The sequence below is a fragment of the Gouania willdenowi genome, chromosome 16 (assembly GCF_900634775.1).
Source record: "Gouania willdenowi chromosome 16, fGouWil2.1, whole genome shotgun sequence".
In the NCBI taxonomy this organism is placed as follows: domain Eukaryota; kingdom Metazoa; phylum Chordata; class Actinopteri; order Blenniiformes; family Gobiesocidae; genus Gouania; species Gouania willdenowi.
In genome coordinates this window covers 15,263,736-15,281,908 of record NC_041059.1, presented here as the reverse complement: position 1 = coordinate 15,281,908, position 18,173 = coordinate 15,263,736, and the positions used below count along the sequence as shown (strand labels likewise).

The following is an 18,173-nucleotide window of genomic DNA, read 5'->3' as shown; positions in this document are numbered from 1 at the left end:
GCTCTCTTTTTCACTCACAGTCTAGATGGTGATGTCTTTTCTAGTGGGCATTTTTCTGCTTCAGAGTTTTTTTGTTTTTGTGTTTGAAACATTATACACACACTCTTCTTGTTGTACATTCACAATTATACATACAAACAAAAACATGAACATCAATGATGTTTGAATTATGAACAGTGAAACATATCCCACCCCCACCCCAAAGCTCCGGCAGAACTATTCTCTCAATGTTTTAGAATCAATAACAGAAGTTCAAACATGCTATGAAAGGGCAAATTATAGTAGGTATATGAGATATACAAAATAAATTATGACAACAGAAACTACACAAATTACCCTGATCAAAACTTTACATATCCCAGTTCTTAATACTGTGTATTGCCCCATTTAACATCAATGACAGCTTGAAGTTTTTTGTGGTAGTTGTGGATGAGGAACTTTATTTTCTCACATGGTAAATCTGCCCATTCTTTTTGGCAAAAATCCTCCAGTTCCTGTAAATTCTTGGGCTGTCTTGCATGAACTGCACATTTGATATTTCCTCAGAGTGGCTCAATGATATTGACGTCAGGAGACTGAGATGGCCTATCCAGAACCTTTACTTTTTTTGCTGTAACCAATGACAGGTCGACTAGGCCTTGTGTTTTCGATCGTTGTCATGTTGGAATGTCCAAGTGCGTCCCATGCACAGCATCTGGGCTGAAGAGTGCAAATGTTCCTGCAGTATTTTCTGATAACATGCTGCATTCATCTTGCCATCAATTTTGACCAAGTTCCCTGTGCCTTTGTAGCTTACACATGCCCATAACATTAGCGATCCACCTGTTTTACAGTAGGAATGGTGTACCTTTCATCATAGGCCGTGTTGACTCCTCTCCAAACATAACGTTTATGGTTGTGGTCAAAAAGTTCAACTTTGGTAAGGTCTCATCACTCCAAATGACTTTGTTCCAGACGTTTTGAGGCTTATCTCAGTGCTGTTTGGCGTCTTGGAAGTGGGATGCTTTGTTTCATTTGCGTAGTAATGGCTTTCTTCTGGCGACTCGATAAGCAGCCCATTTTTCTTCAAGTGCCTCCTTATTGTGCATCTTGAAACAGCCACACCACTTATTTTTAGAGAGTCCTGTATTTCAGCTGAAGTTATTTGTGGGTTTTTATTTACATCCCGAACGATTTTCCTGGCAGCTGTGGCTGAAATTTTTGTTGGTCTACCTGACTGTGGTTTGGTTTCAACAGAATCCCTCATTTTCCACTTTTTAATTAGAGTTTGAACACTGCTGATTGGCATCATCATGTCTTTATTTTGATCCTGTGTGCATTTTTGTATATGTTTGTCTTTTTGGGGAGTGGGTGGTGTTTTGTTCCTTTTTTTTTACTATGTAAAGCACTTTGAGCTGCATTTTCTTTGTCTGAAAAGTGCTTTATAAATAAAATGCATTATTATTATTATTATTATTATATTCCCAATTCCTTGGATATCTTTTTATATCCCGTTCCTGTTTACATTTTCCCACAAATCCTTTGACAATTTTTTTTTGCTTTCTCCATGACTCAGGATCCAGAACCGTTAGTGTAGCACTGGGTAAAAGAACAAGGGTCTGTAAGGAGCCCAGAAACTCACTGACCTTTTATACACACACACTGATTACTAGCAAACAGATCACAGATGAGGATGGTTATCATTAGTAGCCATTCAAACCTGTTTGTGTCAACTTGTGTGTATGTTATCAGGCCAAAATCACCAGCGTATGTCAACTTTTGATCAGGGTTTTTTGGAGAGTTTCTGTTGTCATTATGATTAAAAAGAAGTAAACACAGTTGTTCAACAATAAATGGCTTCATCCAACCACTAATCCTTTTTGCGTTATCTTTCATATTCTCTGAAAAATGGCCAAAAAATCCTAAATTCTGCCAGGGTATGTAAATTGTTTATTCATATGTACACATACATGCTTATATACAGTATATGTATGTATACACATAACCTGAGTAAACAACAAAATAAGGAAAAATGGTGGGATTATCAGCTCTCATTTACAGTATCCTTAGCTTCCATTTTTTTTCTATATAAATTAAAAAGGTTGCCAGATGGTAACATTTCTGGGTACTGCCTCTTGCATTTTCTCATATTTTAAGAAATGAACAATATAATTTACCCATGATTTAAAAGTTGGGGGATGTTTGTCCTTCCATTTAAACATTATCAATATATATTGTAATTTATTTTGTTTAATTTTTGCAGGTGCAAGAACAAGTTATACCCCGATAATCTTCCTCGCACTAGTGTGGTGATTGTATTCCACAATGAGGCATGGAGCACACTATTGCGAACTGTCCACTCTGTCATCGACCGCTCGCCGCACACGCTGCTTGAGGAGATTGTCCTGGTGGATGATGCCAGTGAGAGAGGTATACACTCAGTCTGACACACACACATCAGATAAACCCTTCAGTTCCCTCTTGTGTGAGGCTTAGCCTATTTTTAGAGTGACTGTATGATTTGTCTCAATTTTGCGTGGGTGGGTTTGCTCGCCTGTTTGTCATTGTGCCCAACATTCAGCCACGTTTATGGGCGGTTTCTGTACTGATAATCCCTGTTTGGGGGAGATTAGGTCTTTAATTCAACAGCCCCGAGGATACACTATGTTATTAAACAAAATCCCCCAAGCCTCCACAACCAGTATCATCTCACCCTGCAGGATCCCAGCATGTATGTTTTATGTCTGGAGGTGTGTTTATTTGGTGGAGAGTAAAAAGTTTATTGCAGGTGTGAAGATCGCCCATAATAATGATGAGTCACAGGGCTCAACATTAACTTTAAAAGGTCATTTGTCATGCAGGACAGCCATACATGGCTTTAGTTAATATTTTGATTAGATAACCAAACTATACATCACTGATGAAAATCTTAACCCTTTAGTGATCATTAGGTAATAAAACGTGTGTGAGTGCAGTCTGATCATTTTGCCTAGGCAGCTCAACAAGGAAGATGTGTTTGTTTTACCATCAAAAACTGTCAAAGTATAGAAATATTTAATTGTATTCCATTTGTGCGTGTTTGCACACTCACCTGAACTACAGTATATTGTAAGCAGCAACTAATTATTAAATTTTTTTTGTTGTTTTCCTGACATGTTGGCTAAATATAAAGAAATTTGAATTGGCAAAAGATCTTGGTGTCCACATAGACCTTATGTAACATACTGTATTATGAAATGACAAGGAAATTATTAAATATCAAATGAACTAATCTAATCCATTTATTATTGTTGTCCTCACATTTTTGCTTATGATGTAAAGTAAATGTTTTTGTTTTGGCTGGTAACGAGAGAGATTTTTTCCAACGATAGATAATCAACAATTTTACACTTATGAAAACAATTAAAACTCATTGATTTTCCCTCAAATTCAAGGTACTAATAAAACTGTTCTTAAATCTCTTTTTACAATAAATTAAAAAGGTGATTGTGTGATAATCTATGAGCAAAGAACTGTAAAAAAAAAACATAATAAATTACCATATGGGGTCAAAAAAAGGGGAGAGAAATGTCGAATTTAAAAGATAAGGTTTGTGGGAGCGTGCCTCGCTCTGCTCTTGACTCAGGTCGCCTCCACCCCCAGCAGCACTGGTCCAGCAGGGCTATAAATAAAATAATTTTCTGGACTTGCCATTTTGGACAAGTTAGGAGTAATAGCTTGCCAGACTGCTTTACCTTGCCAGAGGCAAGCAGATAAGCATTATTGTCGGCCTCTGGTAGCTTCAAGAGATAAGACACGCTTTAACCGTTCTTAAAACTTGTTCTTGAAGCTTTCTGTGATCAGCTTTTTTGTGTGCACATTATTTCTGCATCTCTGTGTATTGAAGGACCTATGTTGTATTTACGTCTTAGATTTCCTGAAAAGACCATTAGAGCAGTACGTCAGAAGGTTGGAAATCCCTGTGCGAGTTGTTAGGATGGAGCAGCGATCAGGACTCATTCGCGCTCGACTCAAAGGAGCGTCCCTCTCCACTGGCCAGGTGTGAGCACATTGTTACTTTGTTGTGATGCCCACAGCTCTATAGGCTTCTCTACTGTCACTCATCTAGATTGCTCTGGTGTTCTCTCTCCATATTGCTAGGTCATCACCTTTCTGGACGCTCACTGTGAATGCACCATAGGTTGGCTGGAGCCTTTGCTTGCCCGTATCAAACAAGACAAGTAAGACACACAGACGATGCACATGTAATAAGAAATATATTTTTATCAGGAGGCTCATCTTTGTGTGTCGCTAATATGAGATCGTTGAATATATTTCTAGAACTTCCTGAAAAACCACTATACACAATTGAAAAGTCTACCACTTGATTAGAACATTTTTCAGTTACAATTACGTTTTCAATTACCCATGTTCATTTACAATTCAATTACGATTACAGTTACCAGCATTATTTTTATCACCATTAAATTACAAATTAAATATTTTTTTTATCCTCTGGAAGTTAATTGCAATTACGTTCTTAATTACTCAATTACAATTAATCACACTTGCTGAGTCTGAAATGATAAACCTCATGAAAGTTAAGCTTCTTGTGCTAGCGTTCTGTTAGCATCTTTTATGCTAACAGGTCCTAAATCAGCTGTAAAATACACTAAAAACAGAAATATATCATCTAATTTCTTTCCTATCTATTGGTTACCTTGATAGACTTCCTAATCAATTAAAATAAAACGTAGGAAAGCTTGATATGAAACATATTTTAACAATTGTTAACTACATATGTATATAGCTGTATATAGAACTGTAACATGGTTCCCCAGGTAAGCGTTAAATAATAATTGACATTTTTTTGAATATAATTTTTTTGGCAATTACAATTACAAAGTCAATTATCTAAATTCTATTACAATTTCATTACGATTACGACAGCAACAGTTTTTTTAAAATTACAATTATAATTATGCCATAATTGTAATTAACTATCAATTATGTGATTACAATTATAATTGACCCCAACCATGAACTATAATCATGATTCCAACACATTTGGTTTTTTTTCCGTACCAGACCGCTCAAGGTCAGCAGCTGATTTGATTTAAAACCAGCAAAAGTCATGGAAATCCACCACATCTCCTGTATTTGTCCCTTTGTGTGTTGTCTATGCGTGTTCTAAACAACGTGTGCATGTCTTTGTTGCAGGAGGACTGTTGTGTGCCCAATTATTGACGTTATCAGTGACGATACATTTGAGTACATGGCTGGATCGGACATGACGTACGGAGGCTTTAACTGGAAGCTGAATTTCCGCTGGTACCCTGTTCCTCAGAGAGAAATGGACCGACGCAAAGGGGACCGTACACTGCCTGTCAGGTCGGTGAAACTTGTCCTTCAACCTCCCAAACAAAGCTGAGCTCATTCTACACATTAAAGCAGGGTCACCAACCTTCTGAAACTGTGAGCTACTACAAAGCAATATGTGTAACTCTACATCTGGCATCTTTACTGTATTTATGTTTGTGAGTTTAAAGCCTGGCAAGGATATTTTTCACAACACACATTTGCTGCCTGCGTAGAAACCTGTGATTTCAAACCGTCTGGAATGGTTTCAATGCATTTAGAGTTCATCACTTATCTGCTGTGGTGTTACGCTCTCACTTCTCTTTGTTCAGAAGATTTAAAATGTACAAAGTATACAAGTGTTAGACAAGCTTTAGTTTTAAACCAAAAATGTATTTTTTATTGGTTTTCCTTGAATTCTGTGGAGTTAATGAACATCCACAATTAAACAGTTTTTTGTATTTGTCAATTGAAAATTGACAAATACATTGTTCTTGTAGAAATTCTTATTATTCTTTTTTTTTTTTCCGCAACTCCTTTGTCCTAGAACTCCTCCTAGGCTATTAATGCAGCACTAATAACACGTCATCTCATAGGGGCAATGTCAACGGTTTGCAGTCTACGTTTTTTGTCGCCAAAATGCAGTTTATTATCAATGTTTTTTTAGCTGGTTTATTATTTGAATCACTGCTTCTAAAGTTTCAGACCTTGAAACTAAAAGTCTGGCTGTCTCTATCTCCTCTTCCTTCCGTTCCTGATTCCAACGTCACACTGATAATGTATCTTATGCAACAACACTTGACGTTAGTTTTTTTTTTTTTTTTTTTATCACAACCCATTCTGGCAATTTTTTTCCAAAGGGAACAAGTGGCCTAAAAACTTTATCAGGCACACTTTATACTCAGAAATGATTACACAATCCAAGCTGCTACATTTCAAGCCATATGTCAGTCCTTCCTACATGTGCATCTACAGTATTCATTATGAAAAACTAAAAGGTTACACTTTATCCGTCTGTTCATAGCAAACAGCTGCTTTTGTGTCACCCTAATCACGTATGCCTTTGAAATCTACACTTACATTCCCTCTACTTTCACACAATTAGAGGGATAAACAAGCAGCACCAAATGTATATAAGGCTGCAGATCTTTGTTTGTTATTTAGGTTTTGTTTTATTTGATCATTTGAGTTTGTCTTAAAATAGATGGCTTCAAAGAAGATCAAAGAGTTACTGGAAATATCTGGTGTTTGGTTTATGATGCATTTATGTGTAATTCAAAGTGTTTAGAAAGCTTTGACATGCCATGATGAAATAGGAAGCACACATTTCTCATTATACAAGCATTTATTGACATGAAATGTTTTTACGCAACGATAAATTCTTTCAAAGCAGCTCCTTTTACAGCTCTGCAGTTGGTTTTGTAATAATACAGTATTGTAGTGTATGATATAAATTATAAGCAAATAAATACAGAATCCACTGTGTATACAACAAAATAAATATACAATTATAAAGTATTATCATATTCAGGGGTGCACATTCCTTTTTTATTTTTGGTCGGAGCTCCTCAGTTGCTGCTTGGTGCTCACTTTTCTACACACTTGTTTTTCTGGCACCACATCACAGGAGGAACAGAACAAAGGGATGTGTTGATAACGTGACTTGTACTTTAATTTAGACTAAAGTTGAATAGAAGCAGCACAACTAAATAAACACTATTTAAAGCGTCAAAGAATATGAAGCTTTCTAGTGAAATGACTGAAAACTAAATGTACAAATATCTGAAAACCAAATGTAATTGACAGCTTTTTAAGTACGTACAATAATGACTCTTTAGAAAGCACTAAACAGCCTATTGTTCTACAGAGTATCATCACTCCCCACCTGACCGTATTTAAAAACAATAGAAGATTTTTGCTCCAAAATGTTTTTGTAGCTTACATTAATTATTACCATAATTGAAAAAAAAAGTATTAAAAATATAAATTCCGTGAAGTAATTATTATGTTTTTTGTTTACTTAACATCAAACAGAGTGCTACAATAAACTACAATAAAAACCTAATTTGATGTACTATTTTGGTATATGTATTAAGATAAACTATTAAATATGAAATTTGATAAAGTATGAAATAACATAAAAATATATTTTTTTAATGCGGTAGTTCTTTCTCAGCTTTTTAGGGTAATTTCCACTCACATCCAAAATGTCAAGAAAACAAAGATTCTTCATTTTTTTTCCTACAAAATTTTGTATTAAATGAAAACAAAAAAACATTGTTTCTTTTTAAATGCCCGACTCAAAAAGAAAATATTCTGTGTTGAGATAAACCACAGAAAAAGGTACAGAGTGTGAAAATCGTGAGATGATGAGTGATTATTTATCCTCTGCTGTTTGCTTCCAGGACTCCCACTATGGCAGGTGGTTTGTTCTCCATCGACAGAGATTATTTTCAGGAGATCGGCACATATGACGCAGGCATGGACATCTGGGGTGGAGAGAACCTGGAAATCTCTTTTAGAGTGAGTGAACACACCCACAACCAATGGACATGACTCTGTTCTTCCATGAACTGGCAAACAGTCCACTCACACACTCACACACTCACACACACGTTTCTCTGACTACACCGCTGACTTGACTACCAGTTTTTCAGCTGTCATCCCGACTGTCTTTCAATGGCACACGTTCAGGCTGTTGCGTCTCAAACAGGACCGATCTGCCTCAGGTTCAGAGTGACAGGGACTTAAAGTCTGTCTGTTCTGTAAGGTTTGAAAAATAAAGACTTTTTCTTCACAGATATGGCAGTGCGGCGGGACGCTGGAGATCGTTACGTGCTCTCACGTGGGTCACGTTTTCAGAAAAGCGACGCCCTACACGTTTCCCGGAGGAACGGGGCAAATCATCAACAAAAACAACCGACGGCTGGCTGAAGTCTGGATGGATGAATTTAAAAACTTCTTTTACATCATTTCCCCCGGTGGGTTGGTGTGTGTGTGTGTTATACATGTCAGTGCTCATGTGTGGACGTTAATCTCTATGGCAGGCGGGATCTGTCCATTAAATCACTGGAAGTGTGATATTGCAGAGGTGGCCCAACAGTGCAGGACGGAAGGGTGTCGAGTAATTTCACGCTACAAAGCATCTATTAAATTGCACAAACACACACACACACACACACACACACACACACTGACAGAAGTTAGTAAATGAAGAGTATTTTCAAATCGTGGCATCTTGTTAAACTTTTCAGAAATCGTTTTTTAAACTTTCGTTTTGAAAATTCTTCTCCCCTGTGTTTTTGAATATAATCCTTACGCACACACACATTGGACATTCTTATGGTGGGAAATAAATCATAGACACATGTATTCCATTGGAGGAGGAAAGCACACAGAGAACACAGATAAATGGCTATAGAGGGCATGTTATAGCTGTGTTATAAGAGAGACAAACAATGGCTTCTCAAAAGGCAGTACCTAATATCTTGTTTGTTTATAGTGTAGATGCAAACACATCATTTATTGCGGTAAAATAAGTACTGAATCATGGATATAGATTAACATCGTCTTTCAGTTGTTGTAACTATGGAGTTTTCTCGTGGTTTGTTCTAATTTCAAAATGAAAGATGACTGAGCTCTTAAAAGTTTATTGGGTGTATTTTGGTAGATTTGTTGTTGCATAATTCACCCAATTAAACCAAGTCTACAAAGCTTTCCTCTGCCTAAAGGTAGTGAGTTATAAAAACACTACAGCAGCAGTTTTTTTTACACAATATCTACAGGGTAACATTGCCTTGTTAGATTTCTGGGTTATGAAGTCAAATAACTGCGATGGACTGGATGTACCTAGCACCCAGAGACAGTTTGAGATAGGCACAAGCAGACTCCTGCAGCCCTTAAAAGGGAGCATGCGAGTTGGAAAATGGATGAATAGAAATCAAATAAATGTGGTTTGATGCTAAATGAAGGAGCGAAGGAGTATTCACACCAGTCCTGTGTAGCTCACTTTAACGAACCAGGGTTTGATTCCCCAGAAAGTCTGCTAGGTGTAAACACTATGACTCATTTCCTGCCTAGTAATATAGGAGCGCTGACAGGAAACAGCAAATAAAGTTAAAAAAAAAATCTTAAAAAGCTGTTAAATAACTTATGTGGAGCTGTAAGGAGGGGCAGGTTTATACAGATTTGTGTAGAAACTCAGATAATATATAATATAGTGATTAAGGATGCAAGCTTGTAACTGGAGGGTCATCAGTTGAAATACTGCTTCCAACTTTTTCTCAATGACTTTTTGGTTAAATAATGTCAATGTCAATGTCAACTTTATTTATATAGCACATTTCAAAACAGCTACAACTGCCCAAAGTGCTGTACAGCAAACATTATAAAATACAATGTAAAAGCAGTCACAAGATATACAGCATAAAACAATAATAATAAAATACATGGGATCTGCTCAACTTGTGTTGAAAGCCAAAGCAAAAAGATGGGTTTTCAACAATGACTTAAAAACATGAATGGACTGGGCCATTTTGACATTCAGAGGAAGGCTGTTCCAGAGCCTCTGAGCCGCTACGGCAAAAGCCCGGTCTCCTCTGGTTTTGCGCTTAGCTATAGGCACCACCAGAGTCATTTGATTGGAGGATCTCAGTGTTCGACCTGGATCACGAAACAACAAAAGCTCTGAAAGGTAGGATGGAGCCAACCCATTCAGACATTTAAAAACCATCAACAGTATCTTGAACTGAATCCTAAAACTGACTGGAAGCCAGTGCAGAGAGGCCAACACAGGAGTTATGTGCTCACGTTTCCTCGTTCCCGTGAGCAAACGCGCCGTTGCATTTTGAACCAACTGCAGACGCCGGATGGAAGTTTGATCGAGCCCACAGTACAGAGAGTTACAATAATCTCAGCGACACGTAATAAAAGCATGAATGACACGTTCCAGGTTGGCGTGAGGCAAATAGGATTTGATTTTGCTAAGCAAACGCAGCTGAAAAAAGCTATTTTTGACGACTGAACTTATTTGTCTGTCAAACTTAAATGAACTGTCCAAAACAACCCCAAGATTCCTAGCAGAGTCGTGGAAATAGATACTCAAAGGGCCTAGAGCAGTGACATCACATGAGTTACCAAATACAACAATTTCAGTTTTAGAGCCATTAAGCTTCAGGCAATTTTGAGCCATCTAGTCCTTTACTTTCTGTAAACGGTCAAACAAAACTTGAGCATTTTCTGTGCCTGGCTTCAAAGGTAGAATAAATGCCTGTAAGTTTGGAGCACTTTAAAAAATGCTATTGTGAGTGAATAGAAACAAAACCAAACAAAGTTTTTAAATAATCAGCTTATCTCTACCCGTTGGACTTTAGTCCAGGTCTGACATAAAGTCTGAAAGTAGCCTAAGGGCTTGGTCAGCTACAGAACTTTGATGTTCTCATTCACTTCAAGAAAAGAGTTGAGGAATTTTGAGTGACATACTACTGATGAGTAATGTGGAGATGTTTTTGGCTGTATTCAAACAAGTGTGTTACAGTGTGGAAAAATGTTCCTCACAAACGTGTGTGTGTGTGTGTGTGTGTGTGTGTGTGTGTGTGTGTGTGTGTGTGTGTGTGTGTGTGTGTGTGTGTGTGTTTACGGGTTCAGGTGTGACCAAAGTGGACTACGGTGACATCACGTCTCGGAGCGCCCTCAGACAAAAGCTCCAATGTAAACCTTTCAGCTGGTACTTGGAAAACGTCTACCCTGATTCACAGATCCCTCGGCACTATTACTCCCTGGGAGAGGTACACACACACACACACACACACACATACACACACACACACACTAGTAGGTGTGCTTTCAGTCAGTGGCGTTACTCACTGCATTTGTTGTGACTCAGATCAGAAATGTGGAGACCAACCAGTGCCTGGACAACATGGCCCGCAAGGAGAATGAAAAAGTTGGCATTTTTAACTGCCACGGCATGGGAGGCAATCAGGTAACAAAAGTAAAAGAAAAGACTGGACAACTTGATTTTAAACAATTGCTTTCAAAACATCATGTGCCACAGAATGTTTCTGTGAGATGGGAAAGCTGTAAATACTAGCTTTAGATGTGATTTGTTTGTTTTACATTCAGGTTTTCTCCTACACGGCTAATAAAGAGATCAGAACAGACGATCTGTGTCTGGACGTTTCCAAGCTTAACGGACCAGTCATGATGCTCAAGTGCCATCACCTTAAGGGAAACCAGTTGTGGGAGTACGACCCTGTGGTGAGTGGAACTAACACTAAACTATTATACAATTATAACAGTTTTATAACATTCAACAACTGTAGACATTTTTTAAAGCATTTTTCATGTTGAGGCTAAATGAAGCAGCACATTTTAAATGGTGCTTTTAAAAAGTAATCTTGTCAGTGTGCCATGAGTATTGAGTTTGTTACCATCCATCACTCGCCATATGATTCAGTTTACTGTTTCATTCCCCAAAGTTACAGTTGATTATAAAAGAAAAGTTTATAATTGTGTAATAAAACAAGTAGATGAAGTACGAGTCGAGTATTTTGGGTTGTTTTGCACACAGTCAAGAAATGAAAACTGAGAAAATAAAAGAGAAAAATAGTTCAACCACAACGACTTTGAATGAAGTTATTATAATAATAGGGTGTAACGTTATATTGGTTATATTGGTTCATTTTGAACGATTCGATCTGAAACGATTCAGTGACTTGAAAGCTATTCAGTAACTTTTTAGCCAAAATAATAATTCAACCAGTGTGACGGAAATAAATACCTGTGAGGTTTCATAGATTCCTGATGTTTCTTGTAAGGGAATCGTCTATAAATTAATTATGCTGCTGCTGCAGTGAATGCTGTCAGAAGGGCCTGGTGGTGGTGGACGGTGGACACAGTGAGCGATTCCTTTAGAACATCTACGTCTGTGTTAAAGCCAACGTGTTTCCACACACTGGACCCCGAAGCTGGATTGATCAATTTCTTGATCGCCTGCTTTTCCATTTTGTTATTGTCTGCTGGCACACACCGCGTGATGTCATAGACAGTAACGACTTTAATATTAAAAGCACTTTTAAAACACATCCATATAAAGTCTGCCATGCTTAAATCCAATGACTTATTTCCTTGTATCGTTACAATCGATTGATTACCTTTTAAAACAATTTTGAATCAATTATTGTCATCCAGAAGGACAACTTGTCAAGCACAGATTGATGTTGTTGAATCGTAGGAATATAAATTGATTCATCGATCAAACGGATGAATCGTTACACCCTTATATAATAATGATGATGTTTGGAGTATAATTGAGAATTCTCACAGCCGTTCTCTCTGTGCAGAAGCTGACGCTGATCCACGTCAACAGCAACCAGTGTCTGGACAAAGCCAGTGAGGAGGACAGCCAGGTGCCCAGCGTCAGAGACTGCACACACACGCGCTTCCAACAGTGGCTGCTCCGCAACGTCACACTACCGGAGGTCTTCTGACCACACACCACGCATTCATAAACAAACACACACACACAGCGGCCCAAGCACGAGCAATCAGGGGAAAGGACGTGTTTGTTTCTTCACTTTGGGCAACGGTATAAGGAGGGACTTCCCACAGAGGGATTTGGCAGCGAGAGGATGAACAGGACAAATAGGACGGTACTACCTCTACCAGCGCCAAGAGGATAAGGAAGAGGAGGAGTGTGATTCAGCCTCCTCTGAACAAGACGAAGTGGAAAGAAAGACTCCCTCTGAGAGACAATGGCTGTTGTTACATTTGTTGTTTTTTTTTTTTTCTGTTTTTTTTTTTAAGATTTGAACCACAGAGACGCTTCCTGTGCGGTAAGACGAGCCCGCCCCTCAACTCATCATGTAACGTTTACTGACTGCTTCTTTACAGAGTGTGCACTTAATCTGGGTGAATGTGAGTGCACCTGTGTGAGTGTGTGTTGAGAAAGTGACTGAATTCCTTGTGTTTTTTAACTTAAATGTTTTTTGTTTTGTTTTTTATCAGATTTTTGAAGAAGGCTGCGTGTGAGTGTGTGTGTATGTGTGTGTGTGTGTGTTTGTTAAAGCCCCTCCTACAGTCTGACAGTAGGCTTTGTCTCCCTCTGTTGTTCCTCCTGAGCATTTCATCTTTACAGATTGGAGCCTTCACCAGAAACAAGGACATGTCCCAGGAACCGCACATAGGCGGGAAGGAAAAAGAGAAAACTCCTGACGTCTGCCATCAGCAGAGATCTAGAGATGTAGAAATGTGACGTTTGTGATACTTTGAGATTTCTATGTCCAGTTTTTACATGGCTTGTCAGTCTGTTACTGTTGTCTTTAAAGATGTTTAACTTAGAGCTAACACTGTCACACACACATAACTGATGCTCAACCATCACACACACACATACACAGATACAGGCTGCCCTCATTTGATGCTCTAATCTGTTGAGTCATATCTTCCTCTCAGTGACCTCTTTAAGATTTACACTCCAAGGGCTTCTTTCCTCCAGTGGAGTGTGTGGATGTGGATGTGCACGTCTATGTGGGAATATGTCGCATACTCAGTCCTCACCTGCCAGATGTTATAACATCAGTCCGACACCTCCAGGTGATACAATAATGTGCTATCTGCATAAACTCATCCGAGGTGGGATCGGGTGCAACAATAGGAGTCGTTGATGGACGGATTCAAAGTGTTCTGTGGGTTCAAAGAGCACATATCCTAATCACCTGCAGCATTTCACTTCCTCATATCTGTGTTAGAAAAGAAGACAAGGCGTCTCTATGAGACTTCCTGTCTACATAAAGGAGCGTGGCAGCTTAACAGTCAGTCCTCTTAATTTCAAACCACACACTTCCTGCTCACACTCTTTAGTTTGTATCATGCTCGCTGCTTTCAGTTGTTTCATCAACGTTTCAGTTTCATTTCATTAGAATCGTTTACACATGCAACACATCATTAGTTTATCAAGGTTGGAGTCAGTCACATAACACGTTTCTTGTTTTTTTTTTTTTTTTTTTAAATTGTTGAGTGAGTGACTGCTGACGAAGTGAGTGTGGGTGAGTGTGAGGGAGTGCGTCTATTGTTCAGTTCTGGGGTGAAAAGTAACAGACGTGACCAGGCTTCCACACTGAGCTGATCCAAATGTATAAAAATAAAAGTGAAACGTTTACAGAGCCATGTAGAAGAAGTGGTTACTGCTGTTTGTTTTACTCCAGTCCTCACAAACATAAGACACACGTCGAATCAGGGAAGCATCCTTTTGTAATTGCTTGTATTATTTTAAATGCACCATTGATCGCTAATTTGGCCCCCCAAGAATGCCCAAAGTCTCACCAAAATTTGCACGCACCTCAGGCCTGTTGAAAATGTTTAGAATTTGGCGCAATGAAAAAAATTGGTAAAAAATGCAAGCACAATGCACATTATAGACGCCAACAATGCGATGGAACCGCAAAACCAGTAGGTTTGTCCGACATGTATTCTTGACCCCAAGATGAGCAAAAAGCTACATTATAACCGTGACCAAAACCAAACAGGAAGTCGGCCATCTTGAGTCAAAAGTCAAAAATGGCGTAATGCATTTGCGCAAACTAGTCTGATGTGCGTCATTCGATTCGCTTTAAACTAGTCCTGAACACTTAGGACCCACTGAAGATTAAAGATCATCAAAAGATTTTTCGTATCTCTAACGGTTTGGTCGTGGCGCTGCCGCAAAGTTGCAATGCTAATTTCTGAAGCACGCCACAATTTCAAAAAACCCATAACTCTGACACACAAGGTTCAATCAGCCTCAAATTTCTCACAAATGACATTTGTCTAAGCTGCTTTGTCTTTTTGACTGGAGGCATTTACGGTCATGTTCACTGTTGGCAACTATGGCACGCCATAATAGAAAAATGCATATAACTAATATACAAAGTTCAAACAGCCTCATATTTGATATACATGACGACTGTTCAGCCCTAAACAAGAATCATTGTGAAAATTATCCATCATGCTTTGCGTTCTGGACTGGCACCAATTAGCGCACCATACTAGAAAATCCGCTATAACTGTCATACACAAACTTCAAACTGCTTCATATTTGATACTAAGGGTGCAAGAATTAGTCGACATTGTCGACAAAAATTGATAACGGAATTAGGCTTGCTAGAGTGTATCAGCTGTTGCTGATTTACTTTTAGTAATACTGCTGATCAATCTTTAATTCTGCAGCTACAGCCATAATTTATAGCTTAAAATGTTGCTACAATCATCTTTTTTTATATAATTATACATTTCTATGAGCAGGTTTAGCTCAGTGTGATCGGAGCCTGCTCTGATTTCAACTTTTTTAACCGATTTCAACTTTTTTCAACTATTTTCAACTTTTTCAACCGATTTCAACTTGTTTCTTCTTTTTCAACCGATATCAACTTTTTAAACCTATTTCAACTGTTTTCTACTTTTTCAACCTATCTTTACTTTTTACAACTGATTTCAACTTTTTTTCTACTTTTTCAACCGATTTCAACTTTTTCAAACAATTTCAACTTTTTTCAACTGATTTCAACCTATCTCAACTTTTTACAACTGATTTAAACTTTTTTTCTACTTTTTCAACCGATTTCAACTTTTTTCTACTTTTTCAACCAATTCCAACTTTTTTCAACCGATATCAACTTTTTAAACCTATTTCAACTGTTTTCTACTTTTTCAACCGATTTCAACCTATCTTTACTTTTTACAACTGATTTCAACTTTTTTTCTACTTTTTCAACCGATTTCAACTTTTTTCAAACAATTTCAACTTTTTCAAACAATTTCAACTTTTTTCAACTGATTTCAACCTATCTCAACTTTTTACAACTGATTTAAACTTTTTTTCTACTTTTTCAACCGATTTCAACTTTTTTCTACTTTTTCAACCAATTCCAACTTTTTTCAACCGATATCAACTTTTTAAACCTATTTCAACTGTTTTCTACTTTTTCAACCGATTTCAACCTATCTTTACTTTTTACAACTGATTTCAACTTTTTTTCTACTTTTTCAACCGATTTCAACTTTTTCAAACAATTTCAACTTTTTCAACCGATTCCAACTTTTTCAACCGATTCCAACTTTTTTCAACTGATTTCAACCTATCTCAACTTTTTACAACTGATTTAAACTTTTTTTCTACTTTTTCAACCAATTTCGACTTTTTCAACCGGTTCCAACTTTTTCAACCGATTTCAACCTATCTCAACTTTTTACAACTGATTTAAACTTTTTTTCTACTTTTTCAACCGATTTCAACTTTTTTCAACTTTTTCAAACAATTTCACATTTTCTACTTTTTTTTTAACTAATTTAAACTTTAAAAATTTGTTTTTTTTAACTTTTTCAACCAATTTTAACTTTTTTGACCGACAATAACTACAGCACGTGTTCAGTCCTTTTGATAAAGCCGAGTCTCCTCTGAAGGTAACATCACACCAGGCTGACTCTTCTGTTCTCTGCAGATTATTCAAAACTCTTTCACTTGATCAGATAAATTATTCATCCATCAGGTTCAGACCCACAGAGGGCCATCAGGAGGACATATTCGACAACAGCGTTTGCATAGTCATGAATAAAACATGATGATGCTCCTGCATTTGTTTCCAGGAGCATCTGAGCAGTAAATAAGGTGCTGCTACAGAGTAGTGTTGATGAAGCTGGTCAGAGAAGTGAAAAGGTGTCAGAGTGGAAGGTGTTTCTGTCATTGGAAAAGCATCAAAAAAAAAAACTCGAGAATTTCAAAATACATTTACTATAAATTTGTTGCAGATTGGATTGAGCTTTAAAGAGTACTGATATATCCTACTCAAGTAGAAGTACTGTTATTAGATTAAAAATTTAAATTGTACTCCAGTACAGATGCATGTAAGTCATACATAAAATACTCCACAAGTAAAAAGTAGCTCAATTAAATAATACACAAAGTAAAAGTTATGAGTTACTCTACTTCTTTTAAGTAAGTAAGTAAGTAAGTAAGTATTTATTTATAAAGCGCTTTTCGCAGATAAAATCACAAAGTGCTGTACACAGAAACAATAAACATACATTTACATCACATGTGTAGCATCATAAAAGGGCAGTAAAAATTAAAAATAAAATCTTGTTAACTAAAAGCTTTTTTGAAAAGCGAAGTCTTCAAATGTTTTTTAAAAGTGTCCACGCAGTTCATCTCCCGGAGAGACTGGGGCAGACCATTCCAGAGTCTGGGGGCTGCAGCCTGGAACGCCAGGTCTCCTCTGGTTTTAAATTTAGTTTTTGGGAACCTTAGTAGACCCTGACCTGAGGATCGAAGGCTGCGTCCTGAAGTGTAGGGACACAACATGTCTGAAATGTATAGAGGAGCCTGGCCATGCAAAGCCCGGAATGTTAGAACCAGTATTTTATATTAAATCCGGAAATTGACAGGGAGCCAGTGCAGGGAGGAAAGTATCGGGGTAATGTGTGATGTTCTGGACGTACCGGTCAAAAGTCTGGCAGCAGCATTTTGAACCATTTGGAGTTTACACAGGGTCGACTTATTAAAACAGGTAAAAACTGAGTTACAGTAGTCAATGCGGGACGAAATAAAAGCATGGATGACCAGTTCCAGATCAGGTTTGGACAGTAGATGCCTCACTTTTGAGATATTTCTCAGATGGTAAAAACAGTTTTTAGTCAGTTGACGACAGTGGCCCTCCAAAGACATCGATTGGTTAAACACAACCCCAAGATTTCTGATGCTGGATTTCACTGATGAACCCAAATCACCGAGAGAGTTCTTAATAAGTGGGATCTTTTTATCAGGGGCGATGATCAGAGTTTCAGTTTTGTTGGGGTTTATCTGGAGGTAGTTTGATGAAAAC

The 18,173-nt window shown here is 37.7% G+C and overlaps 1 protein-coding gene across 3 annotated transcripts in view; it reads left to right on the top strand.

The window, feature by feature from the left end:
* galnt1 (UDP-N-acetyl-alpha-D-galactosamine:polypeptide N-acetylgalactosaminyltransferase 1) overlaps positions 1–14,447 on the top strand; it is a 41,811-nt gene extending 27,364 nt beyond the window's left edge. For 2 of the 3 annotated variants that reach the window (XM_028470746.1, XM_028470745.1), the window contains exons 4-13: positions 2,243–2,409; positions 3,891–4,018; positions 4,120–4,199; positions 5,179–5,349; positions 7,722–7,839; positions 8,117–8,297; positions 10,963–11,102; positions 11,201–11,299; positions 11,440–11,574; positions 12,660–12,806. In XM_028470746.1, coding sequence (XP_028326547.1) covers positions 2,243–2,409; positions 3,891–4,018; positions 4,120–4,199; positions 5,179–5,349; positions 7,722–7,839; positions 8,117–8,297; positions 10,963–11,102; positions 11,201–11,299; positions 11,440–11,574; positions 12,660–12,806 — 1,366 coding nt within the window. Of the gene's footprint in view, positions 1–2,242; positions 2,410–3,890; positions 4,019–4,119; positions 4,200–5,178; positions 5,350–7,721; positions 7,840–8,116; positions 8,298–10,962; positions 11,103–11,200; positions 11,300–11,439; positions 11,575–12,659 lie in introns of all 3 variants that reach the window. The other variant, XM_028470747.1, reaches the window with a different exon arrangement.
* The last annotated feature ends 3,726 nt before the right edge of the window (positions 14,448–18,173 follow it).